Source organism: Acomys minous, assembly GCF_964271855.1.
Source record: "Acomys minous genome assembly, chromosome: 15".
In the NCBI taxonomy this organism is placed as follows: Eukaryota; Metazoa; Chordata; class Mammalia; order Rodentia; family Muridae; genus Acomys; species Acomys minous.
The window spans coordinates 34,574,284-34,590,234 of record NC_140497.1 but is presented as its reverse complement, the minus strand read 5'-3'; the positions used below and the strand labels follow the sequence as shown (position 1 = coordinate 34,590,234).

Here is a 15,951-nt window from a genome sequence, read left to right as displayed (position 1 = left end):
ATGTCATGATGGGCTTGGAAACCACCTAGACAGCATTGCCATCTTAACCAATTTGTGTAGGCCAGAGTCCCGACAGCTCCTGGGTGTCTAGTGACTAGTGGGTCAGAATGCCCAAGTTTTCCTGCAAGGGTTCTCTGGGTGTTTTCTCTTGAGACGGTATCTTTGGCTTTGTCACACAGACAGTATGTATGTGTCATGGCTGTGGACTGAAAACTGTTATGTATTCAATGGAGCGTTTACTGCTATGTTGACTGTTCCTGATTCTGAAGATCTGGTTGTAGAAATTAGAGAAAAGCTTTCAGGTTTTGGCCTGGCTTTGGGAAACATTTTAAAACATGCAATTATATGTTGAGATCTCTAATTTTTTTTTCCTCTAGAGAGGTCTGTGTGTAATTAAAAATGACCTTGGTTAGTTTGAAACAGTTCTAAATCTTAATATGAAGATAGGTTTCATTTATTTTCCTTAAATAAAAAAAAAATCAAATATGCATATGAATAGTGGTCTGTCCCACCAAAAACCTCCATGAATGAACATATTGTGATATGTGTGCTAAAATACCAAAGTGGAAGTGGAGTGATCAGATTCCTTATGGACACCATATCCAGACTATATAGTGTTGGTTTTACAAGAATCCTTTGTGACAGAGGGAGTACGTGCCTGCCTTTTATCTTCCTCCAATCCAGCCTCGCAGGGAAGTGACCGTGGAGGGTGGGGTGCAGGTGTGTGCCAGCAGGACAGAAGTTAGACGGGAACAGTTGTCTTCAGGAGCAAGTCTTTGGGTCGGCCAGCCTGTGGAGTTCCTGTTTTCCAAATCTATAGATGGAAAGAGAGAATGAAGCAGGAGGATTTCGAGTCTGAGGCCAGCCTGGGATGCACAGTGAGACCCTGTCCCAAAAGCAAACAGCCTCCCCCCATAAGACAGCAAACCTCCAGACATAGACTCAGTAATCCAAACCAAAAAGAGATAGCAGTCCGTAATGAGGGAGATAAAAATAAAAAGACTGTACCTAACCTCCTCCCGCTGGGTTCTGTCATATGCACTGAAGGTGTTACCCCTCCCAGCAGTGCCATGCACAGGTTGGGGACCGTGCCATGTCTTCAGCCCACTCCCTTTCTCCCCCAGCCCTTGGTTTCCCAAGTACAGGTTCAGTAAGTTTGGTGACCAACAGTGCTCAGATGAAAAAAACAAAGTCAAGCATTCAATTGAGATTTTCCAGAATTAGTTCTTAAAATGCAAACTATGTTCAAGGGCTGGGGGGGAGGAACAGTGGGCACTGTTGGAGGTGCTAGGACCTCGGAAGCTTTCTCAATTAAGTGCTTGGATTTAAATTTTTTTTTTTTTTACTGTTTTAAAAAACATTATTTTGTGTATATGAATGTTTTTGCCTACATGTATTTCTTATGCACCATATCTATGCCTGGTCCTCTCCAAGGACACAAGAGGGTGTTGCATCCCTGAGACTGGACTTACGGTCAGTGATGAGCTTCCATGTGGGTGTTGGAATCCAACCTCGGTCCTCTGCCAGAGCAGCCTGTACTTTAACCCATGAGCCAGCTCTCCAGTCCTTGGCTTTGGTTCTGTCACCTGACCACTGTGGGTCACCAAAAATAATGTACCTGTAACTGAACAGTTTTTTTAAAAAACTGAAAATTAGAATTAAGTCTGACCTAGAAATATGGTAGTTAGTAAGAGTCTAGAAAACAGTTTTAAATGGTTGAGAGTGCATTTTTGTCTTTCACATATTAAATGGTTTGTCTCTAGATGAGCATAATTTTTCTAATGCCTTGAGAAAATACTAAATGCTGTGTCTTGACTTTGTAGCATAAAGTCCTTTCATGGTATAATACACACATGCACATATACTTCTTATTGTTATTAATATGAGATTACTTTCAAATATGTGTATTAGGCAGCAAGAAATCTTAAGGCTGTGGCCTTTGCTTTCCTTAGAGGATGAACAGGATGACACTCTTGGCTCTCTACCCAAAGACAGCAGGGGGCATAGTTAGGCCCAGGCATTTCCCACTCCTCGTTGAGGCTTGTGATTACTTGCAGCTGTGCTTGTTGGATGCGTGTTACAGCCATGTCAGCTATTAGACCTCCTTAGGGGTGGAATTGCTGAAAGACAGTTCACTTAAAAATTTAATATTGGTCATGAAGTTCCCTTCCTCAGAGCATGGAGAAATAGACACCCTTCCAATAGCATATGAAAACAAACATTTCATTGTATAGTAGCCAACAAGAGTATTTCTGAACTTTGCAGTTTGAGGTATACTATTGCTTCAGGGTCCATTTTCCTCATGAAAGGGCCATATAGTATGTTTGGAGTATGGAGTATAAATACACATGTATAAATAGGTAGTTTTTTGTTACATGTATTGAGATATTCTCCTAGACTATTGCCTATATTTTGTTCATTTCATCTTTTGTTAAACAGTAATTTTTAATTTTAAAGTCATATTTTGTTTTGTTTTTGTTGTCCCGTATAATTTTTGGAGTTTGTGCCTTATTGTAGAGAGGCCTTTGCTATCTCATGATTATGAACATCTGATTCCAAATTTTCTAAATTAGCTATTTTAGTTTAAGGAAATGTTTAGCTCCCTAATCAATTATAAATAAAGTATGACTGTCACCTCCCCCACCTATGAATATAAAACTACCCTAGTATCATTTATGGAATAGTTTCTGGCTAGTTTTTATGTCAGCTAGACACAGGCTAGGGTCAGCTGGGAGGAGGGAGCCTGTATTTAGAAAATGCCACCATTAGATTACCTGTTAGGAAAGTCTGTAGAACATCTTATTGATTGGTGATTGATGTGGGAAGGCCCGCCCACTGCGGGTGGTGATTGATGTGGGAGGGGAGGGGCCCATTGAGGGTGGTGCCACCCTGGGCAGGTGATCTGACTTGTGTAAGAAAGCAGGGTGAGGAACAAGGCAGTAAGCAGTGCTCCTCCATGGCCTCTGCATCAGTTCCTGTGTCCAGGTTCTTGCCTTGAGCTGGTGCTCTGACTTCCTCAGTGATGGTGAATGACCTGAGAGATGTGAGCTGGAATAACCCTTTCCTCCCCATGCTGATTGTGGTCAGGGTGTTTATCACAGCAATAGAAACCCTAATGGAGACAAATGGTGTTATATTTTCCCTCATTGATTTAATTTTTTGTTATGTTTTTTACTTCTCATAAATAGATGGTCTAGTTTTGTATTTTCCTGGTACTCCTAATATTATAATAGTAATTCTGCTCTTCCTAGACATTTCCTAATTAACCTTGAGCATCTGTTAGCTTTTCCAGAGGAAGATTATAATCTCCTAATCTTCTTCTTGGTTTTATCTTTATGTATAGTTTATTCCTTCAGTGATCACTGTGCTTTCTGTCTTCTCATTGCAGAGCTCTGTATGCGGAAATCCACAGGACTCAGCTCAGGGCAGGAAAGTGGTCATTTCTCACAACATGGATCGAGCTCTGAAAGATGGTGAGGATGGACCGCACTCACGGAATTACTATATAAAGCAATATTGTTCTCAAAGGGAGTTTGTGATATCTGGTTTATCTGTCCTTCCTAGGGCAGTGAGGATTTTTTATGAGCTTCTGTTTGAAGATTGGGTGCGTCTGTGTTTTGGACAAATGGAAGTGGTTTAAGCATTTATAGAGTAGAAGTTTCCAGATTCCATGAAGCTGACCAGCCCAGGAGAGGTGCACCAACAATATGAAGTGCAGATCTGCTCTCTATTCTCCAGAATAGGCTTCAGAAAACATTTTCTTTCTAGACACTCCCTGGAGGATGTATGTTAGAGGTTAGTGGATGGTCCACTCATGGACAAATCTGTTTAAGCAGATTAAGTGATAGCCTCAAAAACCAGCGGAGAGCATGCAAATGAGGTCTGCATGGAGAGGGTGGAGGAACTGGGGTTACATTCCTGGACATATGGTCCTGGAGTGAGCATCTAAATATTAATATTTAAGGATGCAGTATATTTTGAAAATCAAATTAAGGTTTTAAAGGATTATTAAAATCAGATTTCTAAACACTGAGCTATACTATTATTCAGGGGAAAAAGTGTGAGTTTTCCACCCAACTACGTGGTGTTAGGTAGATAGCTAAGAGATCATGGAATAAATAATACACAAATAAGTACTTTCACTCAGCATAGTTCACAAAAATCACCATGTTTAAAGTTGAAGACAAGTATTATAGACTTGGGGAAATAGTTTGAAAATTTGAATTTTAGAACTTCGTAGACTGTCATTTAATATTAGTAATGTTTCTACTAGTTTTTTTTGTTTTGTTTTGTTTTGTTTTTTTGGTTTCTTGAGACAAGGTTTCTCTATGTTACCTTGGCCATCCTGGACTCACTTTGTAGAACAGGCTGGTCTTAAACTCACAGGGCTCAACAAAACAAAACAAAAGGACTTTAAACAGAATTTTAATTTTACTTCTGTGCGTGCCTGTGCTGTGTGTAAGGGCAGCTGCACAAGTGCCATGCCATGCAAGTGGGGGTCAGAGGACAGCATTGGGAGTCAATTACTGTCTTCTGTCATGGCCCCTGGAGGTTGAATTCAGGTTGTCTGACTTGTACAGGGAGTACTTTTAATCACTGAACCACCTTGATGGCCCTGCACCAACCAGTTGAAAAATATTTACGTTTATTTTATGTGCTTGTGTGTGCAAGCCTGCATGCATGCATGCTCTCACCACATGTGTGTCTGGTGCCCGCAGAGAACTGAAGAGGGCATTCAGACTCTTGGGACTGGAGTTACGGCTGTGATGTGGTACCAGATGTGGGTGCTGGAGCTGAACCTGGGCTCCTTGCAGGAGCAGCACAGCTCCTGAACTGCTGGTTTTTCTTCACTGCCTTAAGATACACACACACACACACACACACACACACACACACACACACACACACACACACACACACACACACACACACACACACACCGATTCTGTGCTCCAGATTCTTGTTTGCTTCCGGTAGGGACTCAATCATCCCTCAGTTGCTGGAGAGGTGGCTCAGTGGTTAAGAGCACTTGCTGCTCTTGCAGAGGTCCTGGGTTTGGTTTCCAGCACATAAACAATGGCTCACAGCCATCTGTGTGACCAGTTACAGGAGATCTTATATTCTCTCTGGCACGTGCAAACAAACACTCCTGCATGGAAAATAAAGTAAATACAGCTTTAAAAATATACAAATCAGCCGGGCAGTGGTGGAGCATGCCTTTAATCCCAGCACTCAGGAGGCAGAGGCAGGCAGATTGCTGTAAGTTCGAGGCCAGCCTGGTCTACAAAGTTAGTCCAGGTCAGCCAAGGCTACACAGAGAAACCTTGTCTCGAAAACAAACAAACAAACAAAAAACAAAGCAAAACCAAAAAACAAACAAAAAAAACCCACAAAAACAAAAACAGAACATTACAAATCTTTAATTGTATACACTGTTTCCTTTTAAAAGCTGATTAATATCTCACTGTATTTATTTGCCACATTTTATTTGTTCGTCCATTGAGGAAACTTGAGTTGCTTCTGTTTAGAGTAGTTGTTAATGTTAAAATATGGTGCCTTTTTAATTTTGGAAGCCTTAAACGTTTCTTTATGTTTCTTTGATTATGACCTTTTTCTCTTGGGTGGGCCAGTTTGTTTCAGATTTATTTGTGTGGGGTGGACTTAGGGAAACTAGAGGCCTACTTGACAGAAGCAAATAACACGTTGCCCTTAGGTTAATTCCTGTGTAGTCATTTCTCTTGAAAGGGAAGTGTCACACAAAGCTTTTGGGTAAGAGCATTGGTTAAGTTTTAGTTGGTATTTTTTTAACGCACACCTGATGGCTTGCTTTCTTTTTAAAACTTTTTAAAATTAATGTGTCACCTGTATGTTTTAAGGAGATTTGGTGTGATATTTTCGTTTATGTGTACAGTGTACACTAACTAAATCCAGCCTCTTCTCTACTGGTAGTGTTCTCTATGCTACTTTGAGGTTGACTTTTTTGTAATTTTCTCTGTTGCAACTTGGCTTCTGTTATCTGTTAGATGGCATTGTTAGCCAACTTCTTAAGGCTCAAGAGTCCTTTGTTCTGATCTAATGTTTTGAAAACATAAGATCATTGTCAGGAAGTTGAACATCATATCTTCTACCCAAACGATAGCTGGTGGCTGCCATAACAATAGATTGAGAAGTGCAGGTTACACCTTTGGCAGCTGTTGATAACAGCTGTAACAAACAGGCCAAAACTGGAATTACTTTTTAAAAAATGTGGCCACTTACATTTATGGGGAATCTAGGAATGTGTATTGAGAAAGCGAAGAGATTATACAAGCATTTAGAAACATCCATTGTAAATGTGGTTTATATCTTTGGAGTAGATTTTATATTTCTAAACCATAGTACCAATATATTAAATTAAACTACAGCAAGTGGCAACAGAGTTAATGTTGATAAAAGTTGAGAGTTTGTGTGTCAAAAAAAGCTTAAGTGGCAGCGTGTTTATTAGAGCTACAGTATAAATTTAGTTGATGTGAACCACTTACAAAATACTTAAAAATTTCCTCCTAAAGTTAGTTTTAACTAGATAATGTTTTGCTATTTTGTCTTTATATATTTACTTTATTGCCTTTGGGATATATAATTTAAAATGATGCCATTGAACAGTACCGTAAATGACAAATATATGTGTGGTAAACGTATAAACACATTTGTTGCTAAAGAGTGTTTGTGTTGTAGCTCAGTGTCGATGAGGAATTATCTCAAGTATTTACATACTGAGTTACAAGAATAAAACGTAGTGCAAGACAATGCAGTTAGGTGTTAGAACAACAAGAATTATACTACGTGAGCTACACGTTAACTGGTTGATCAGCGTGCTGGCAGAATGTACTGCTATTGCAATGGAGAGGGAATCCATGTTCCGGAATTGATTCACTTTTGAGTTACCTTTAAAAATATGTTGTTTGGTGGGCTGAGAGACCGCTCACTTGGTAAAGTGCTCACCACGCAGGCCTGAGGACCCAGGACCCAGCATCCACATAAAAGCCAATGGCATACATCTCTAATCCCAATGCAGTAGAGACAGGTGGATCCCTGTAGCTCACTGGCCAGGCAGTCTAGCTGAATCAGTAAGCTCCAGGTTCCGTAAGGTACCCCGCCTTAAAGAAGAAAGTGGAGAACAAGAAAGGAAGGCAGTTGACATTGCCCTCTGCCCTCCACACACACACACACTGCACAAACATATATGTACACATAACACAACTTTTTGTTCATTTTTGTGTTTGTGTGAGTCTGTATTGCTATGTAATATATACTTAGAAATATGGCTCTTATTTTTTTTGCCTTACATATTCAAGTTATACATGCAGCTATGATGCTTAAGAAGGATATTGATTAGCTATTGATGGAAGATCTATCTACGGTTAAAAAAAAAAAAAGTTTGTGGCTGAGTATACATTCCTACCAAATTGATTTTTATAAATTCCTAACCAAACTGTATTATCATAGGAGTGTTTCAGAGTTATATTAAATAGCATACGCAGTGTAGTCAGGAAATGTAGTAGGACACTACATAGATGATACACCTTCCATGTTAAGCATTTTGGCACACGAGGTGGTTTGAATAAGAACGGGCCCTCTAGGTTCATAGATTTAATTGCTTGGTCACCAGGAAATGGCACTATTTGAAAGGATTAGGAGGCGTGGCCTTGTTTGAGGAAGTGTGTGCCTGGGCGTGCGCTTTGAGGATCCACAAGCCCATGCCAAGCTCAGAGTCTCTCTCTTGGCCTGAGGACCAGGATGTAGCTCCCCACTACTGCTCTAGTGCTGAGCATGCTGCCATGCTCCCCACCATGATGATAACGGGCTGAACCTCTAAAACTGTAAGCCAGCCCCCGATTAAGCATTTTATAAGAGTTGCCTTCCTCATAGTGTCTCTTTACAGCAACCCAGCAGTGACTAGAACAGCACACCGAGTAGATCTTACTATAAAGTTATTAAATCTCTTGTAATTTGACTTACCTCTCATATTTTGCATATGCTATATTAGTTTAAATTTATGTGGTGTGGAAACTTAGTTTAATAAAAAGAGCAAGGGACCAATCAAGCAGTGTTTTTGGCCAGGGACTCTCATCCTGCCCTAATTACTTGGCCTTGCAGACAAGGCCCTCTGGAGGTCTTTTAATTTTCTGTCATCCTTGTCCATTAGATGGTGCGAAGGCCACCATCTGCTGTGACTGCATATTGGAAAGTTGTGCTGCTTTTATTGAGGTCCTCTTCATATTGAATCGAGCAGAACTTCTTTCCTAGGATGCCCGTGCTGCCCTCCTGTTGTGCTTTCCAGAGCATTTTATAAAGTGGCGTCTGTGACCTATTTCTCCTTATGGACGTCATTTAAAGAAGCCAGATGAGCCGCGGACAAGGACACCGTTTCTGCATTCTCTTGCCTGTTACTCTTAGCGCTTTCCTTCTTCTGCTTATGCATATGGGGGACTGCAGTGTGCAGAGCAGGACAGGAAGTGTGGCATCGCTGCCTGCAAGTCATTTCACTCCTTTAACCTCAGTTTCTTGATAACATGCTCAGTTGCCACATAGGATCCATGTTCTGTTTGTTTGTCACAAATGAATGACATTATAGAGTTGTCTTGTTCTGGTTTTCATCTTACATCTACGGACCCGTCCAGTTCAAGATGAGGTACAGCTACTCTGCAAAACCTAGGAAACTTAACAGTCATCTAATCAAATATCTGGAGGGTAACATAAAAATGACTAAGAATCTTAAGAGCTCATTTGTTTGATGGCTTTTCTCCATTGCTTGGTTGTTATTCATGTGGCTGTCAATGCCACCTTGCATATCAAAGTCTATAAAATAATGTTTAGTGAATGGTTAAAGATTGCTGTAGCATCTTTTTTTTCTTCCTGCCTTTGGAAGATAATTGTTCTCAGCTAGAAGGCGCTATTGAAACCATTGGCATCACCTTGAGATTTTGCTTAAACCTGGGCATATATAAATGCCAACAAAAATCTTGATGTTCTGTATGTGGGTTTTTGTTTGTGTGGCTGTCTGTCTCTCAGTGTGTCTTGTCTGTATGTTGAGAAAAGGTCTCACTATATATCTCTAACTGGCCTGAGACTTGCAATGTAGACCAAATTGTCCTCCAGTTCTCATAAATGTGCCTGGTTCTGTTTCCCAAGTGCTGAGATTAAAGGTGTTCACCATCCTACCAGGCTATGAGTAGTGTTTGAAAAAGAAAAAGCTTTGAGAATTAAATGATTTCAGAAATAATCAGTAACCTTGGTGTCCTTGAGCTGGAGCAGGATTGTGTGGCTAATTTTTCCCCCCTGTGGCACTTGGGAGTTGTCACTATCTATGTCAAATGCCAGTTTAATGTTCAGGAGTCCTTCTTTCTTGAACAATCACATTAACAATTACAGTCTTTCCATATTAAGTAGAGCTGTGATGTCTACCATGGGCAACCATGAGACCTACAAGGCAGCTACTGAGCACTAAAACTTCAACAGCTCATTTATGACTGCTGTAATTATAAAGTATGCACCATATTTCAGAGTTTGGTTTGAAAAAGTAATGAAAATATTTAATTTTAAATGCTGATGTTTGATATATAATTACATTACATGAAATGAAATATATTATTAACTATACCCGTTTCCCTCTATTCTGTTAAGAGGGCTAACAGAAAGATGTAAAAGCACATGCACAGATTTTTGTAGTTCTATTAGATGGCTCTAACCTACAGCTAGTGATAGACTCGAAATTGCCTGGTGAAGGCAACTGGCCACATGGGCTGGTTTGTGTAAGAAGCTGTGTGTGGAACTATTCTTGTATTAGTTGGGGTCTTATTAGGAGACAGAATGTTGAATCTATTCTGTAAGGGAATGTAAAGAATCCTGCTCCTGTACCATGGTTTGATCTCCAAAGGGTAAAGAACTCTGAAAAGTGTGGGTAAGTGGAACACCCCACAACACTTAGCTCTAGTTGCACAGACAGGGTGTCTTAGGATGGAGCAAACTTGACAGAAGTGTCTTTTCTTTACTCAGATGAGCTCTGGGGTCTCACGGCCCAAGTGATGATTGAGAAGATTTGCTGTACTATATGTATTTAAGTAGGTGGGCATCAAGGTAAACAAACTATTTAAAATTAGACTGTACAAGACCCAGGCATCCCAGTTAAATGAGGAACTTTTAACTTAAAAGATTTCCTTTCCCTTCTTGTATTTTCTACTCTCATTATATTTTAAGCAATGAGCCACCTGGATGTTTGCAACTTTGACTCAGCTCCGCTTTATTCCTCACAGTGTTCGACTACAGTTACAGAGACTATATTCTCTCCTGGTACGGGAACCTCAGCAGAGATGAAGGACAGCTCTACCATCTGCTCTTGGATGACTTCTGGGAAATTGCCAAGCAGATTCGCCACAGGCTGAGTCACGTGGATGTGGTTAAAGTTGTCTGTAATGACGTTGTAAAGGCTTTGCTCACTCACTTCTGTGACCTGAAAGCTGCCAATGCCAGGTAAACGTGTAACATCAGCAAATGTCTCTCCTTTCTCATCAATACATCCTTCCTGTTGAGGGGGTAAAACAGGCTATTTAAAATAATCTGCTGGCTTGACTCGGAATGTAGACATTTTGAAGGGGAATAGTCACAGTGTACTTACAGAGTAGATTTCTTGGTAAGCACTATAATTAACTTACGTACAATATTGTGAGTATCTAGAGATGAAGTAAAAACACTATTTTATAGTGTACTGGCCTACACAGAACCTTTTCATACAGAATGCAATGCATTTAAGATATATTTCCCTCATATCATCTTACCTTCTGTCACTTCTCTATTTGTTAGTGCCCTTTGTGCCCCTGGAGTTTCAGTTCTACTTTCATGTACTTTCATATTCATACATGGATTCATGTACTCATAAAGGTCTAGAAACCACAGATGAAAGATGTGATGTTTGCCTCCCTGACTGAATTTGCTTTGATATCATTCCAGCTGCATCCATCTTCCTGTGATCAATGCACCTTTATTCTTTATGAACAAAGTTTATAAGTTTGCATTGCTTGTATATGCCACATTTTCTCTATCCATTACTTCTAGACTGGTTGTATAGCTTATGTATTTTAACTCTCTAAAATAATGCTTTTTAACCCCTTGAAGGTTCACATACATTAATAAGGTGTATATTGACCGTACTCAGGTCCCACGGCCTCCTTCCATCTCCCCTAATGTTCTCCAGCCTGGATCCCTCCCAACTTTGAGTCCTCATCTCTTTTTTTTTGTTTTGTTTTGAGTCCAATTAGTGCTGCCCATAAGCGCATGGGTGTGTGGCCATCCACCGGGCGCCCAAGCAGCCTACCAGCAGCAGCAAAGGGACACAGCTCCCTCAGCGGCTGTTAGCTGTTGCTCCTCCAACAGAGGTGCAAACCCCAGTCAGTGCTGGGATTTTACTGGCTTGACCTTGTGCAGGTAGCCATAGCCACTATGAGTTCCTGAGGACAGTGGTTCTGTCACATGCAGACGCACTTTGTAGCGCTTACCCCCATCCACTGGCTGTTACCTTGCCCTCCTCGCACAAAATTCCCCGAGCCTTGGATGGTGGGAGATCGATACGGATGATCCTGACAGAGCTGAACATTCGTATACTCAGAGTCTTGACCAGAAATGAGTCTCTGTATTAGGCAGTATTCACCACAAAGAGAAGATCCTCTGACCAAAGGTGAGAGCAGTACAAATCTATGGATATAAAAGCATATCAACAGCATGGCCATTTATCATAACAACAGGAGGTTCCCCAGGGCTTATGACTTCCCTAGTCTTGGACATTTGACCAAGTTGACAGGACCAGGCACAAAAGCCTTCTCGTGGAGCAGACCACACAGCCGGTCAGAAGGCAATTTGTGGTGCCCATAACTGCCATGATACTATCACACCACAGCACCTCTGGCCTGCAAGGTCAGTATTATAGCATGTGGAGTCCTGGGCTGGGTGCAACTGTTGATGTCTTTTCTCCCCCTGCACAACACGCTGCAACACCGTGAAAGTTGGTTAGCCAGCAGGGAGAGCTTTCCACTCGGGCTCAGGTTGATTTCTCCATGTCCTGCCCCCACGGTGAATGCTATCTTCAGTGGCAGTGTCCGCTTGTTCTGGGTGCCTCTGGACTCCCCGAGGAACAGCTCAGAGTCGGGTACCCGGTGCCTGGCATCAGGATTCTTATTTAATAGCCTATATCTTCTGGGAGCAGAATTGTCTACTCATGTAGGGTATTTCTATTCAAACTCCCCTTTAAAAGAACATATAGCTATATTGTGCATATTTAGTCCACTTAGTGGATTTCCATACGGCGTCTTTGCATAGCCTTAGTTTAGTCTTCCCCCTGTCCTCTGCTCTCCCCGAGCTGCCTGTCTCTACTTAAGCCTTTGACCCGGGTGCACCCCCTCCCACACTTTTCCTGTCTCCTATGTTCTAGCATCTCCTCGAATCGAGTTCTTCCTTGTGTTGGAAAATCATAGGTTTCTATGTAGCTTTTTAACATACTCTTCATGTTTGTTAAGCCACCTGCCAATGCCTCACTTCCTGGTCCCTGCCTGCTTCCGTGTTTGAACCCCTCTGCCCCCACTATCCCCTTCTCTACTTTCTTTTTTTTCTTTATTAATTTATTCTTGTTACATCTCAATGGTTATCCCATCCCTTATGTCCTCCCATTCCTCCCTCCCTCCCATTTTCCCCTTATTCCCCTCCCCTATGACTGTTCCTGAGGGGGATTACCTCCCCCTGTATATGCTCATAGGGTATCAAGTCTCTTCTCGGTAACCTGCTGTCCTTCCTCTGAGTGCCACCAGGTCTCCCCCTCCAGGGGACATGGTCAAAGGTGAGGCACCAGAGTACGTGAGAAAGTCATATCCCACTCTCCACTCTACTGTGGAGAATGCCCTTCTCTACTTTCATCTTACTCTATTTCACTGTCTCTCCAGCGGCCCATCTCTAGTTTTCCTGGCTTCCGCATGTACCCCAGATTAAACATAGCAAAGCAAACGATTCAAGTATGACCCACATATGAGAGAGAACATACAACACAGTCTTTCTGGGGCAGAGTGACCTCAATAGAATGCTTTCAACTCTATCCATTTGCCTTCAAATTTCATTTATTTTTACCACTGAGTAATATTCAGTTGTGTGTATGTACCACATTTTCCTTATCCATTCATTAGCTGATGGGCAAGCTGGTTGATTTTGCTTCTTAGCTATTGTGAATTGAGCTGCGGTGGACAACGGTATGCAACTTAGCTCTTTTCAGTGGTGCTGCAATGAGCAGTGGTATATGTTGACTTACAGTCAACTGAGTATAGCTGAAGAGTGGCGAATAGTTGGGGCCTATGGTAGATCTAATTTTAGGATTTTAAAAAAACATTCAGAGTGTGTGTGTGTGTGTGTGTGTGTGTGTGTGTGTGTGTGTGTGTGTGTGTCTGTAAATGCGCGCACATGCCATAGCACATGTGTTTAGGTCAGAGGACACCTTTTCCCGAGTTGGCTCTTTGCTCCCACTTTTTTTTGACGCAGGGTCCTTTGCTTGCCCTGCTGCATATTAGTTCCCGAAGATTCTCTTGTCTCTGCCTCCCATCCTGCCTTAGAGGTGGCTGGGGTTGCAGATGCATGCCACCGACTCTGGCTTTTCACGTGGGTCCTGGGGCTTGATTTTAGATGTTCTTCAGGCTTATGTGGCAAGCACTTTTCCTTGCTGAGCCATCTCCTGGGCTCTGATTTTTGTTTTCCGATGAGCCCCCTCACACCCATACTGACTCCTTAGTGACCAGGCTAGTCTACATTCCCACTGCACTTTGTCAGTCCTCCCTTCCGTGTAAACCCCTGCTAGCTTGTGTCCGTTGTCACTCATTTTCCTAGTGACAGCCATTCTGGCCGAGTTGAGATGGAATCTCAATGTAGTTTTAATTTGCGTCTCTGATTAGCTAGGGATGTTCTGAAACCTCTTAGAGGAACTTAATGTTAGCACTCATGGCCTCTAGTTAAAGAATTAGTTTCATTATGAAACTATCTCATATATAGGTTTGTTAAGCCCCTGCATTGTTGTTCCAAAAATGTATGTCTGTGCTTATTTCGTGTGAACCTGGTTTTGGAAGACTTCAGCGGTGTTATTTTCTATGCCAAGAACAAATTATTTTCCTAGGCTTGTTAGCAGAATCTTACATTTGTTTTGCCCTCTCGCGTGAGTGCCAGGATGATGAATTACAGCACATGTAGCTTACAAATAAAATGTGGTCCTAAAGAAGGAAGCAGCTCAGCTGGTGGTGGCGCATGCCTTTAATTAACATCAGCACTCAGGAGGCAGAGGCAGGTGGATCTCTGTGAGTTCAAGGCCAGCCTGGTCTACAGAGTGAGCTCTAGGACAGCCAGGACTACTCAGAGAGACCCTCTCTAGAGAAACCAAACCAAACTAAGCAACCAAACCAACAAAAGCAGCAGCTCTGCCTGTTGGGATGCACAGTTGTTTGGGATGACGTCTAGTTAAGATTGCTTATGCCCACTTGCAGGAGCATCGGCATCAGCTTCCTCCTTAGCAGCAGGCAGCGCACATTCTCTTTCTCGAAGCTCTGCACTTGAGTTTGTCATATGACAGCCCCTGTTCTGGCTTGTGGTGCTGCCTTGGCAGTGGACTGGTTGCTAAGAATGGCATCTATCCATGCTCATCTCCATAGCTCCTTCCTCTGAATTGTTCTCTCTCCCCAGGTCTGCCAGCCTCAGGCTGATGAGGCCAAAACCCAGCGCCATTACACTCCCACTGCTGTCCCGCTTGCTGCCCCAGTGTTTTGCAAGCTGCTGCAACTGTAATGCGTGGTGAGAAGTGCATTTCAGTTGTGCTCCACTTTCATAAAATGGTGCTCTAGTCACCTGTGATAACTCATGATTCTTTTTCTGCAATATTTTTTACTTAAATGTCATTTGAGACTAACTTAGTTTTATTGTCTTACTTGCATTTCAGTTGTGCTCCACTTTCATAAAATGGTGCTCTAGTCACCTGTGATAACTCATGATTCTTTTTCTGCAACACTTTTTACTTAAATGTCATTTGAGACTAACTTAGTTTTATTGTCTTACTACTTGGGCACAGCCTGTAGTCTTTAAAACATTGCCACGGGACAGTGGTTCTCAGAATTCTTTATCTGAGGGTACTCCTACGATCTTAAAAGCAGCTGAACTTCAAAGTCCATGTGGCTCACATCTAGTGGTGTGCCATGGCCAGCCTCCACTGGCAGGTGACAGCTGATTGCATAGCGCCTCACAGTCCTCAGCTCAGTGAAATCTTATTTCTGGCTTGAAATTGGTCATGTACAGAATGGAATGGGGAAATACTTTCAGTTTTGTCCTGTGGAGAACCAGTTGTTAAATATTTGCCAGCCTTACCAATTGTGCCTGTTATGTTCATCAATATTTACAACATACGATGTTTAAACCAAGAAGTTTTTAAAGTACAAGTTCACATTGTGTCTGTCCTCTGTGAAAAATCCTGCTCTTCTTGGGAGTGAAAGAGAAAAATGAGATTTTGTGACAAGTGAGAGTGAAATAATGAATACAGCTTTGGCCTCCCCTAAAGCGTCTCTGCAACACAGAACGCTCTCAGGGCACCCCGCTCTGTGCTGTGAAAGTAACTTCTGGCAGACAGTGTATGTGGATTAGAAAGTTAAACAAAAGACCTTTAGGTCACCTCCTCCTGGCCTCTGTAGCTTACACCCTCCTTTCCCAGTTTCCTTAGGCCTTTGCACTATCATTTATATTATGTAGTTTGCTGTGGTACCCGGCAACTAAAGTATTCCATGGTTCTGCCCACTTAATCATTGTCAAAGACTCATTTGAATTCAAGGAAACTTATTTTAAAGTGCGTAAGCTACACTCATTAGATGACAGTATTTTAAATATTTATTTTAGTTAGAAGAATACTGACTT

The 15,951-nt window shown here is 41.9% G+C and overlaps 1 protein-coding gene across 3 annotated transcripts in view; it reads left to right on the top strand.

The window, feature by feature from the left end:
• SNX25 (sorting nexin 25) overlaps positions 1–15,951 on the top strand; it is a 133,655-nt gene that overhangs the window by 24,890 nt on the left and 92,814 nt on the right. For all 3 annotated transcript variants that reach the window (XR_014774924.1, XM_084758940.1, XM_084758941.1), the window contains exons 2-3: positions 3,389–3,473; positions 10,293–10,509. Coding sequence is in view for 2 of the 3 variants with exons in the window: in XM_084758940.1 (XP_084615066.1) it covers positions 3,389–3,473; positions 10,293–10,509 (302 nt within the window). In the remaining variant the exon portion in view is untranslated. The remainder of the gene's footprint in view (positions 1–3,388; positions 3,474–10,292; positions 10,510–15,951) is intronic.